General features: G+C 49.5%; 2 protein-coding genes across 2 annotated transcripts; one reads left to right on the forward strand and one right to left on the reverse strand.

Moving 5' to 3' along the window:
* The first annotated feature begins 2,673 nt into the window (after positions 1-2,673).
* LOC119328903 (protein ALP1-like) lies at positions 2,674-4,488 on the forward strand. The gene has a single exon (XM_037601901.1). It carries the CDS (start codon positions 2,829-2,831, stop codon positions 4,251-4,253), a length of 1,425 nt encoding a protein of 474 aa, XP_037457798.1. The 5' UTR covers positions 2,674-2,828; the 3' UTR covers positions 4,254-4,488.
* On the reverse strand, positions 4,485-7,424 carry LOC119328912 (uncharacterized protein YwkD-like). Its single transcript, XM_037601910.1, has 4 exons — positions 7,186-7,424; positions 6,141-6,230; positions 5,858-6,061; positions 4,485-4,834 (listed from the first exon to the last, which is right to left on the reverse strand). Exons 1-4 carry the CDS (start codon positions 7,361-7,363, stop codon positions 4,746-4,748), a joined length of 561 nt encoding a protein of 186 aa, XP_037457807.1. The 5' UTR covers positions 7,364-7,424; the 3' UTR covers positions 4,485-4,745.
* Between the last annotated feature and the right edge of the window lie 5,906 nt (positions 7,425-13,330).

A 13,330-nucleotide genomic window follows, 5' to 3' on the forward strand; every position in this document is an offset into this window, starting at 1 on the left:
TCTGCATGCTCCAGATATTAGCAGGATACCGGACGATGCCCTATCGAGATTGCAAAACACCAAAGGCACGCTCGACATCCTTCCTAGCACTCTCTTGCTCTTGGGTAAATATTTTCCTCTTCTCTCCGACAGGGTTGGGTATTGTCTTAACAATAGTGGTCCACTGAGGATAGATACCGTCACCCAGATAGTATCCTTTATCGTAGGTGTGGCCGTTGACAGTAAAGTTCACCGGCGGGATGTTGCCTTCGGCAAGCCTAGCAAACACCGGTGAGCGCTGAAGCACGTTGATATCATTGTGTGATCCGGCCATGCCAAAGAAAGAGTGCCAGATCCAGAGATTTTGAGACGCCACGGCCTCAAGTATGACAGTGCAAGCCCTGACATGGCCCTTATACTGCCCTTGCCAAGCAGAAGGGCAGTTCTTCCACTCCTAATGCATGCAGTCTATACTACCAAGCATGCTAGGAAGCCCCGGCTAGCATTCATCGCCAACAAACGGGATGTATCTTTAGCAGTCGTCTCTCTCAAGTACTCAGGCCAAACACAGCAATAACAGCCTTGCAGAACTTATACAGGGACTCTAGGCAAGAAGACTCGCTCAAACGGACGTACTCGTCAATGAGATCACCGGGCACTCCGTATGCAAGCATTCGGATGGCGGCAGTGCATTTCTGATAAGAGGAAAAACCAATCTTGCCAACGGCATCCTCTTTGCACTCAAAATAGTCATCATAGCCGACCACCCCCTCTCTAATACGGTTGAAAAGATGCCTACTCATACGAAAACGGCGGCGGAATTTCTGATGTTTGAACAACGGGTTTGTTGTATCAAAGTAGTCCTTCCAAAGAAGGAAATGCCCGCTCTCTCGGTTGCGATTCAACGCCAGAAGGTGGCCCGGAATGGAGCCACGGAACAATGGCCGCTGACTGTTGAGGTGGTGATGGACCAACACAGCAGTCAATATCTCCTCCTCGTCATCGGAGGACGAATCGTCGGAGTCGCAAAGGAAATTGTGAAAAAAGAACTCGTCGGCGGAGTCCATTTTGTACCTTGGCAAATTGTCGACCAACTTGTGGGCGTCGGCGAAGGAGACGGCCGGCGAAGGGAGTTGCGGCGCGCACGGACCAGCTAGCTGTCCTGTCGGCGTCCGACGAGCGTGCCAGCGTGTCGGCGTCCGATGAGCGTGCCGGTGAGGATTTGGCCGGGCGGCAAGGCGACTTCTTGGTCGGGGGCGGCTGTGTGGTGGGGGGCGCGGAGGGTGGGAAGCAGTCGGCTCCCGGCGGCAAGACGGCGATGACGGGCGACGTGGGAGTGGGCGGCGTAGCTGGGCTGATGTGGAGGCCCCGGCAGCTGGCAGAGTCGCCGACAAAAATGGGCGGCGGCGGCGGCGACGGAGGAGGAGGGCGAGGGTTGCTGTTGGATGGGGGAGGGCAATGTGACACAGACCAGCGGGCCCAGGGGAGGAGAGGGTGAGCGTGCGCCGTCGCGTGTCCGCGCCGACGCAAATCCGGCTCAAAAATGGGCCGGGTGGGTCGCCCGCGGACGAAAAGCCGACGCGCGTCTGACTCAGCACGTTGGGCCGCCTTTTCTGTCCGCGCCGACCCAAACGGTCGGAGGCGGACGAAATGGGTCGCCCCGTTGGAGTTGCTCTAATCAACTACTTTTCAGAACTACAGGGCGCCATATAGTACTAAAAATGCTGTTATATTAAGTATATTATGGGACGGAGGGACTAGTTTTGTAGTGCATGGTGGCAATTATAGCTGGCCAAACGGGCCGGCCCAGCCCGGCACGGCACGGCCCATCCTAATCGTGCCTGGCACGGCCCTGCCCGCCTAGGCACGATTATTATACGGGCCGTGCCGTGCCAGCCCGCGTGCTGCAGCCTGCAGCCCAGGCACGGCCCGTATGCTAATCGGGCCGGCCCACCGGCACGCCAGGCCCACTAATCTACCTCCTATTTTGCGCATTGAGCGTTTTTTAGCTTATTTTTACCTGTTGGCCCATATTAGGATACATAAAAAAATAAAAAAGTTAATCGGGCCGTGCCGTGCCGGCCCGCGTGCTCGCCCTTCAGGCCTAGGCACGGCCCATGGCATGCCACGTGCCGGGCCCGGCCCGTTTAGCACATGCCGTGCCGTGCCGGCCGTGCTACCGGGCCGGCCCAACTATCCCGGCCCGTTTGGCCAGCTATAGTGGCGATCCGGTTGACGCGTAGGCACCCATAGACAAAGACTAGCCGGCCATACAAGGCAGGGGTCGTGACAAAAGAAACCCGCGGAAAGAGAAAGAGCCGTCACGGATCGGTCAGTCCACCACTCCACACGGCAGTACGGCCAGGCAGCCCCCAAATCAGTCCACCACACGACAGACGATATTTTCCTTTTCCATTTTCCCCTCAATATAATAGAACCCCGTTGCGGTGGGACCCGGCAGCGAATCGCAGCCCACCACTCTAGCAACTCTACTCGGCTCGGCCACTCGCTTTCCTCCCCTCACCCGTCCGTTCTCCCTACCCGCGTACGCCGCGGTACAACGCCACACACGCGGGCGAGCGGCGGCCTTCCGCGCGCCTTCTCCGCCTCATAATTTTAGTCTCCCGTCACGAATACCGCGTCCGTCCCCAGCTCCCCCCGCGGCCCCATACCTATATATGACTTCGCCCGCGCTCCATCACACCTCAACCATCTCCTCCTCCTCGTCGTCGATCCTCCTCCTCATCCCGCGTCTCACTGAAGCACCCGACTGCCAGTACTGTACTTCCGACTGCCGCCGCCGATCGAGCTAGCTCCGCCAGCCAAGACTCGACGAGACTGATCGGATCATGAGCACCTACCTCACGCCCTTCACCCCTCTTCCATCGCTCTTCGACGGCCCAGCAGGTGCCGACGACCACTCCTCCCTCCTCGCCTTCCTCATGAACGACGACCTCGCCGCCGCGCCCGACGCCTTCCCTTACTACGGCGCCGCCGAGGCCGCGCCAGCCTTCTTCGGACACGCCGCCGCGCCGTTGCCACCGCCACCAGCGGAAATGACTGGTCAAGGAAGGAAACGCGGCTTCGTCCCCGCGGGAGACGACGGCTCGTCGCGGCCGCAGGCGGTCAGGAGGAAGGTGCAGGGCTCGCCGCCCACCTCGCCTGCCCACAGCGGCGGCGACGCAGCACCAGCGGCAAGGAGCGGGGGCCGGCGGGTGTGGGTGCGGGAGCGGAGCACGGAGTGGTGGGACCGCCTCAGCGGCCCGGCGTGCCCGGACGCCGAGTTCCGCCAGGCCTTCCGCATGTCGCGCGCCACCTTCGACGCGCTCTGCGACGAGCTCAGCGCCGCCGTCGCCAAAGAGGACACCGCGCTGCGCGCTGCCATACCCGTGCACCAGCGCGTCGCGGTCTGCCTCTGGCGCCTCGCCACCGGGGAGCCCCTCCGCGAGGTCTCCCGCCGCTTCGGCCTCGGCATCTCCACCTGCCACAACATCGTCCTCCAGGTCTGCGCCGCCCTCACCGCCGTCCTCCTGCCCAAGGCCGTCCGCTGGCCGCTGGAATCCCCCGCCTCCAGGTTCCAGGCCATGTCCGGGATTCCCGGCGTCGTCGGCTCCGTGTACACCGACCACATCCCCATCGGCCCACCCAAGGACAACGTCGCCGAGTACTACAACCGCCGCCTCACGGAGCGGAACAACAAGGCCTCCTATTCCGTCGCCGTGCAGGCCGTCGTGGACGCTGACGGCGCCTTCACGGACGTATGCATCGGCCTCCCTGGCTCGCTGTCCGACGCCGCCGTGCTCGAGAGGTCCGCGCTGCACGCCCGCTGCGAGACCGGCATGCTCGGAGACGACCAGTGCCGGCTGGTGGGCGGCGCGAGCTACCCGCTCACGGACTGGATGCTCGTGCCGTACGCGCACCAGAACCTGACATGGGCGCAGCACGCCTTCAACGAGCGCATCGCCGCCGCGCACGCAGCAGCACAGGGCGCCTTCCAGAGGCTCAAGGGGCGGTGGCGCTGCCTGCAGCGCCGCACCGAGCCCAAGCTGCCGGACCTCCACAACATGATCGGTGCCTGCTGCGTGCTGCACAACTTCTGCGAACGCAGCGGCGAGGAGCTCGACGCCGACATCCAGTCCGAACTCTCCCAGCAGGACGATGCCGGCGTGGTCGCCGCTGCCAATCCAGTGCTGTCCGCAGAGGCCGACAAGGAGCGGGACAGGATTGCTCACGACCTCCTCCATGGCGGCCACCCCAGCGTTACATTCCTCTAGGGGCCTGTTCGCCGTGTCAAAACGCGGGCTTCTGTAATGTGATGAACTACTGATCTTCCATGAAAGCATAGGAAGAATCCCAGTTCAGAACATACAGCTTTCGAATGGGATTAGGACTATTTTTTTCATGCTTGTTCCAAGAGATATTTAGAAGGCACTGACAATGATATCAGAAAACGTAGCGCATTCAAATCTGGTGTAAGTATCATAATGTGGAAGGAATTCACAATATCCATTTGTCCATACCCATGTCATTCAGTAATACTCAATCACTACTAAAGACCAAATTGGCTAACATTTTAAGTGCCAGTCTATCATCATGTGATAGATACATCTCAATTTCTTGACTGGTATGTACAAGGCACAAGCAGAATTGCCCCAGACAGATCTTGTTTGCTAGACAGCAAGACCTGCAACAAGGTCTTGGATACAGTAATCTTACAAGCACCATTCTGTGAGGTATGTTCTAGTTGGAAATCTGACTCTCACTTGCTATACTTGTGTAAATTCCAACGCATTCCCATCCGGGTCTCGCGCAAAGATCGCTGGTCGCCCAGATTTGCTGAGCGTGTAGCTGATTCCTGCATCACGGTCAAGGCGTAGAAGGTCATTGTGTTGTCGGACAATGGACGATAGAGAAATTTTGTGAGGCTAACTAGAATCCAGCATAATGAATTGCAAAACTGCAATGCAGTCTAATTAACATTAATAAAGTCATAGTAGGTGACGCGGTAATGTCAACTAAGAGAATTAAGTTCTAACATAAAACATGGAACAGTGAGTCTTTATGTTCTCATGTCGAAGAGATGGGAATGTGGGTGATAAAGTCATGTGGACGTAATATGCTCGACATTCTTAGAAATCAATTGACCAGTCTTTTAAAAGCTTATCTGATCAGCATCACTGTTCAAGTGTTGAATCAACTATAACATCAGACCGCCCTTTTGACACCTTGCAACAATTTCTACAGAATGGTTATTTTAAACCCAGGACAGGTTTTTCCAGAGCCAAGACACCTATAACTTTACCCTCAGAGGTTTTGATTGCCATGTCTGTCACACAAATAGCCTGACCGGCAACAGTTACAAATTTAGGCAGGACCATAACATACTATGGATAACTTCACTCTATTAACAGTAATTGACAGATACAGTTGAGGCGATGAATATGTCTATCTCTGCAACCATATCTACCAAGGCAAGCGCCATACTGCAGTTTTATAAGTTCGATCTTTAGTGCTTGTACTACCAATCCATGGGTTTTCGTGGGTCACCTTAGAATTTAATACTCCCTCCGATCCATATCAATTGTCGCTCACGTAATATAACTTTGTACTAAAGTTGTACTAAGTGGGTGACAAGTAATATGAATCGGAGGGAGTACTTTTTTTTTATCTATGAGTAAGTATACAGATCCTTTTGGAGCTTGTGCGTTTAGTTGCTGAATTGTTGAAACTTTGGGCTACTCACCGCAGTAATGTAAGGTTAAATGCTCTACTAGCGGTTAGCGTTGTTGGTGGCAAGTAGAGGAAAAACGTATGTGCACACTGTAGCCAGTGTCTGTTGTACACAGCAGAAAAAAATAGAGTTAGAATTCAGATATACCAGCTTTGTCAAATATTTCTTTCAACTTCAAGACATCTCTGATTGCTATACAGGTATGACGATCACGCCCGCCATGCTCTGGGCGTCCTGTCAGTGGATCCGGATTTGGCAGCTCCATCAAGTGGATCATCTCAGAACCAACCCAGAGCCAAGCACCTCTGTACGGAAGCTTGTCATTTGGCCTAGCAGGATTCACCTTAAGACCTGAATGATCAACAGTATCATTTTACTTTATAAGCAGTGCATATACATGTGAAACATATACAACTCGCAGATAACTCACCAAGGAGGTCCTGGTAGAATGCCATCGACCTTTCAAGATTTTCACATAGTATTCCAACATGGTGCATACTAACAACTCCATAGTCAGGTTCTGCGTTTGACATCAGAAATGATTTCATTCAGACACTAAGGAATAATCATGGAACTTTGACCCAAAATGTGTTGCTTCGTTACCTTGAGGTAATGGAACCCAGCCTTTCTAAGTCGTATGAAAGAAGAAATGACATTGACACAAAAACTTGCTTATCAACGACAGGAATGCAGAGTACTCTTATGACGTTATGCAAATTAAGCTCTTGGTAATCTCCCTTGCACATAGAGATCAAGACCTACCTACCAATTGTATTTTGATACTGCATGTACTAAAATATTACTCTGTGGCATGCAAGCAAATTCCAGTGAGCGCCCATAATTTCAGAAAAAATGAACACCGTGAATGCAAATATCGACCAAGGTTGGTCTGGCCAGCAACCCTGGCTAGCTTTGATTGTTAAGCCAAAAATCTGGCTAGTTACAGTTTTGCTACTTCAGTACCAGCTACTAAAAACATGTCATAGTTTGGGTTTTAATGCCTAACATATTGATATACTGCTCCTTTCAGAGAAGTAATTCTAAAGCTATTGCTTGTGTCGTTGTATACTCTACTCTCAACTGCTCCTCAGAACCTCCATTGAAAAATGCAAACACAGGTAGCCTCTGGGATTGGATCTGCAACCTTAGAATTAGTACTAACTAGAACTAGATCTAAATTCTTTTAGACCATGGTAATGATCTAACTAGTACTAGTCGTATCGATGTAATTGCAGAGAGAGAATTTCTTGGACAGTCCAGGCCCAAGCTGAGGCAGCAAAACATTTTTCCTCCACGACCAAACGTCGCCAATGTTTTCACTCCGCAGATTCAGTAACGCAGAAATTTTAAATACTAAAGAAACAATCGTTGCACTCCATACAGCCTAAAGTACATCTCGTCTACACAGATGTGCTATCAGTACTAGATAGGAACGAAAAAACAAAAGTACTACGATAGGAACATAAAAATCTTACCGTGGGACTGCTCCTTGGCCGTCAGGGACTGCTCACCGCCGGTGGCCACCGACATGTGAGTACGGATCCGGCGGTGCGCGGCAGCAGAGGGAGTGTGATGCGTTCTGACCACAGCGCAGGCCTTCCCGGAGCCGGATGCGGAGAGGAGAGGGAGAGAAGAGAGGCACCTCATCGCCATTGTGGCCTTCCCAACTCCGATTCGGCTCCGTGCGTGGGCTTTCTGGGCCTGTATTTTGTGTGGCTCCAGCCTTCTTCTCACCTTTGTCTCTTTCAGGGTTGTTTTTTCTGGTTTTCTTTTTGGTGCCGATGGGATTAATTGCACGCCTCAAATTTCTTCTTTTCTCTCCAAAAGAATCATTCCTTGAATTTCATGATGCCGACAAATAGTAGGACAATGATCATTTTCCTTTTTTCTAACATTTTTTTTAAATTTATTTCCTCATGTGATTTAAACTATTCCTCTACACAATTAGTTTATCCGTTTATATTGACATTGTGCTCGTGGCGGTTATTCAATGGTCTAACCTAGAGGGGCAAATGAGTTTTGAACAATCTAGACTAAACTCGGCTTAGAGCGAGCTCAAATTGACTTGAGATACGGGAGGTGGAAGAAGACTTGTGCCCCGAGGACTTACTTGCAATTTCATTCCTTGTCACGGGTGTATGGAGTTGGTTTAATCTATTGGAGTTTATTCCCGCAAAAGAAAATTGCACAGGTGGTTCGCATTCGGCTTGTAATGATTTTGATTCAATCTCGAGCCAGTTTTTAGTCAGCTAAATTTTTTACTATTAAAGAGGAATTGGTCATAGTATGTTTGCCCCCACTCCTCCACCTCTTTCAGTACAAAGAAAAAAAACGAGAAAACCTAGCACATATGAAAAAAAACAGCCCATCTTTCACCCACTTTTCATTTCTCTCTCCAAATCTATCTCTGTCTCTCTCTCCCGACCCACCCAACACGCCCCTCCCCTGACCACCCCAGCGCCATCTCTCTATTCACCTATCTAGCGCCCCTCTCCCTATAGCCTCGACTTCCCAATGCCCTTCCTGATAGGAACTAACTAGGCTGCTAGCAATGTTCATAAGAGAAATCAAATTTGGGCAGGAAAGTAGTGGAGGATGACTCACTTAGATTTGAAAAGCACTGGAGTTAGGGTAGCTGAAACACGACGGCCTTGGATTACTATCGGATCAAATCCGACAGATCTTGGGTAGGAGATCCCAAATCCCGAGCTAGTAGTCTTACACTAGTGGAAAACGGCTAGCCACAACATTCAACATAATTGGTACGCTGGCTATATATGGGTAGTGTTGGCATCGATATTTTGTCAGACGTCACTACTATATGGGCCCAACTGTGCTGACCAGTTGAAAGATACTGGTGGTGTAGGCTTTATATACACGCCATAGATAAAGTATCTAGTGCTGTCGCGCCCGATTTGAGAACAGCAACACTAAGTTTTGCCTATATATAAAAGTGTTGGCAGCCCTTGTTTCTCAAATACATTCACTTCCATTCTCCACAAAGTTCTACTCCCTCTTAGCTAGCTGCTTTGGTGACAATGGACCCACCGAAGCTTGTCGAATTGGCGCGAGCCCCGCGTGCGAGCCCACATCGGCGGGGCGTGTCGGAAGTTTGGGATTCCGCCGCCTTGGTCGGGCTCTCCTCTAGCCCCATTGGCTACGACATGAGCTCGCCACGACCAATGCAGCTGGCCCTGTCCGACGAACCATCCCACTGTAGCGCGACGTCTGTTGAATCTGGTAGCTATGCCATCGGCACCGAAGCTGATGGGAATCGAGCGAGGGCACCTGTGCTGCTTTGCGGCTGTCGACGCCCTGCTGATAAGCATGTGTCGCACACATAATGAAATCCAGAGCGAAAGTTCTACATATGCGCTAACCATGGAAAGGTAATATGATAGAAAATACCTCTCGGTCTATTTTTGCTATTGCACAATTCAAATCTATCATCTAGTGTCGCTCACATGAAAATATGTATGTATGTTGTGATCCATAGACATTAGGGACAAAATATTGCTACACATGGATATGAGTAGATCTCGTGCAGAAGTACGTAAGCGAGTTGTTCTAGTACTCCATTGGACCATCGAGACAACAGATAGATGAGATGCAACTGAAGAATGATGTGATGCGCGGCCAAATCAAAAAATTCAAGATGCTTTGATATGCGCTTTTAGCTGGTGTTATGCTTGGCCTCACTCTCCTAGCTAGATCTGTGGAAGCATTTCTTCTCGTGAGAGTTATTACACTGATGATGATGATGTTCTTAGTCTAGATCAAGTAGTAGAAGTTATATATATTTGTTATTGTCTTCATCCTTCAACTATTATGTATCTAGTCCAGATTAATGAGATCGGCATTGTTCTAATTATTGGTCTTGAACTATATTTTAGTATGTATATATTTTTTTACACAAATTAATAAAATAAAATATTAAATTAGCAAAGTAATAGAATAATAGAATAATAACACAATAAAATAATAAACTAAACATCTATAGGAATATAAAAACAATGTGTCCAACAAATAAAAGTAAAAAAGAGAAAATTTAATAAAATAAAAAACAATAGCAATGGTGTAGGCCATGTCGGCCAAAGCCAGCAATTACAGCGCTGGCCCCAGATCAATTAACCACCCACCCACCACATCCCAATTCCCCACCTACTCCAAATCCATAACCCGTGCCGCCGCCGACAGCACCCCCGGCCACCGTCTTCGTCGCCGCCGTCAAGTACCCGCCACCGTCTCCGCTTACGTCCCCTCTCGCCGCCTTCTCCGTCGCCATCGCCATCTTTGTCTTCTCCGCCGCCATCGCCGTCTTCGTCTTCTCCGCCTATGTCTCCCCTCGCCGTCTGCCTCCACCATCGCCGCCCCTGTCATCGCTGCCCCGCAACGCCCCCTCGCCGTCTCCGCCTCCGTCAGTGAGTTCTAGGTAGTGTAGAATTTTTTTGTGTAAGAGTAGTGTAGAATTTTCAGAGTAATAGTGTGGAATTTTTAGTGTAAGAGTAGTGTAGAATTCTTAGTGTAAGAGTAGTGTAGAATTTTTAGGGTAAGGTTGTACTATAAGATTTTAGTGTAGTTGTAGTGTAAGACTTTTAGTGTAATTAAGAGCAGTGTAGAATTTTTAGTGTAAGAGTAATGTAGAATTTTAGTGTAAGAGCAGTGTGGAGTTTTTTGTGTAAGAGTAGTGTAGAATTTTAGTGTAAGATTATAGTATATGATTTTAGTGTAGTTTTATTGTAGTTCTATGTAGTGTACTTGTAGTGAAAGAATTTAGTGTAGTTGTAGTGTAATATTTTAGTGTAGTTGTTATGTATGTTTAATTATATTGTAGATTGTAGGTTTTGTAGCTCGTCAATATGCCCAATTTTTACTAACTTGCTAGTTATATATGCACCATCAGAGATGGCCCCGAAGTTTCATGGTATGCAACCGAAGGGGAATAAGTATTATGCGACCATTAGGAAGGACATTGTCATCCATGAGCTTGGCCACTGGGACACCCCGGAGTTAGCGGTGCGCGTCTATAATGCCATGGCGGTAGAGTTCTATCAGGAAGGGACAATTATGAACTTCCATGAGTGTCATGAGTACGCGAAGTTCCTCGCACCGGAGGGCATGAGGATATGCACTAAGGCTGAGGAGAAGGAGAACAAACAAACCGAGATGTAGTTCTTCGACTCATTGGTGAGCGAGCTTGCGAGAGATGAGAAACTCGTAGAGACCAACAAGATGATGCTACTTCAATATACAGCTAGGAAGAGCGCGGAGGAGGATCCCATAGATTGGGATGCCTTGGAGCGTCAGGAGGAGGGTCATCAGGGGTGTCGTAGGTCCACCAGGGACGACCACGAGGCCGGTCCCTCCGGCCACTAGCTTGCTAGATGGGTAGCGCTACCTATTTTGTATGAACTATTTAACATTTAGCATGTTTTACATTTGAACTATGCATGGTTTGTAGAACTTCTTAATTACAAGTATGTGTCAATATCTAGATGGCCGGGTAGTGCTAGTTCGTCTTAACTATTTATGTTGCGTTGTATCTATGCATCTGTTATGTATGCCCCACGTACCCTCGTAGACCGAAAACGGAAGCGTTTAGTAACATGGTTGATGTAGTCGAACGTCTTCATGATCCAACCGATCCAAGTACCGAACGTACGACACCTCTGTGTTCAGCACACATTCAGCACGATGACCTCCCTCGAGCTCTTGATCCAGTTGAGGACGAGGGAGAGTTCCGTCAGCACGACAGCGTGGCGATGGTGTTGATGATGTTACCAGCACAGGGCTTCGCCTAAGCACTACGACGATATGACTGAGGTGTTAAACTATGGAGGGGGCACCGCACACGGCTAAGAGAACAATTGTTGTGCTTTGGGGTGCCCCCCTACCCCCGTATATAAAGGAGGGAGGAGGAGGAGGTCGGCCAAGGAGGGGCGCGCCTATAGGGGGAGTCCAACTAGGATTCCCAATCCTAGTTGGAGTCCCCTTCCTTTTCCAAGAGGGGGAGAGAGGGAAAGAGGTGGAGAGGGAGAAGGAAAGAGGAGGGGCGCCGCTCCCTCCTAGTCCAATTTGTACCAGCCATGGGGGGCTTGCGGCATCCCTGCGGCCCTTCTCTCCTTTTCCACTAAAGCCCATAAGGCCCATTAAAACCCCCCGGGGGGTTCCGGTAACCTCCCGGTGCTCCGAAAAATGCCCGAACCTTTCCGAAACCTTTCCAGTGTCCAAACATAACCTTCCAATATATCAATCTTTATGTCTAGACCATTTCGAGACTCCTCTTCACGTCCGTGATCTCATCCGGGACTCCGAACAAACTTCGGTTATCAAAAACACATAACTCATAATACAAATCATCATCGAAGGTTAAGCGTGCGGACCTACGGGTTCGAGAACTATGTAGACATGATCGAGACACATCTCTGATCAATAACCAATAGCGGAACCTGGATGCTCATATTGGCTCCTACATATTCTATGAAGATCTTTATCGGTGAAATCGCATAACAACATGCGTTGTTCCCTTTGTTATCGGTATGTTACTTGCCGAGATTTGATCGTCGGTATCATCATACCTAGTTCAAACTCATTACCGGCAAGTCTCTTTACTTGTTCTGTAATGCTTCATCCTGCAACTAACTCATTAATCACATTGTTTGCAAGGCTTATAGTGATGAGCATTACCGAGAGGGCCCAGATATACCTCTCCGATACACGGAGTAACAAATCCTAATCTCGATCTATGCCAACCCAACAAACACCTTCGGAGACACCTGTAGAGCATCTTTATAATCACCCAGTTACGTTGTGACGTTTGATAGCACATGAGGTGTTCCTCCAGTATTCGGGAGTTGCATAATCTCATAGTCCGAGGAAACAGTAGCAATGAAACTGTAATGATCATAATGCTAAGCTAACGGATGGGTCTTGTCCATCACATCATTCTCCTAATGATGTGATCCCATTCATCAAATGACAACACATGTCTATGGTTAGGAAACATAACCATTTTTGATTAACGAGCTAGTCAAGTAGAGGCATACTAGGGACACTTTATTTTGTCTATGTATTCACACATGTACTAAGTTTCCGGTTAATACAATTCTAGCATGAATAATAAACATTTATCATGATATAAGGAAATATAAATAACAAGTTTATTATTGCCTCTATGGCATATTTCCTTCAGTGTGTAGTGTTACTAGGATCAATTGCTCACGATACATATATAGGTACCATAGTACCCTCTCTTCTAGGTCGTTTTATAGATTGTCATTGTGATGGATGATATACATGAGCAAGGCACCGAGTCACATCGTCGTGTCGTGTGCAGAGCCATGGCTAATGTCGAGCAGCTTGGTGCTAAAGCACGAGTATGACGTTGGTGTTGAGCTAGGTGAATACATGCTCGGTGTTCACGGAGGCTGCCAGCAAACGTCTAAACAGTAATGTCAGGCACCGCCAGGGTAAGCAGGTGACGGGCTTGCAGTTTGTGTTGCGCCATGAGCAGGACTTTGATTGAGAGGGTGACATGCATGCATTAGCATGGTTTGATAGCGTGAGCATGAGTGTCTACACGCGTACATGCTGACGCTGGGCGCTAATGTGTGCATCACG

Source organism: Triticum dicoccoides, chromosome 1B, assembly GCF_002162155.2.
Source record: "Triticum dicoccoides isolate Atlit2015 ecotype Zavitan chromosome 1B, WEW_v2.0, whole genome shotgun sequence".
Classification (NCBI taxonomy): domain Eukaryota; kingdom Viridiplantae; phylum Streptophyta; class Magnoliopsida; order Poales; family Poaceae; genus Triticum; species Triticum dicoccoides.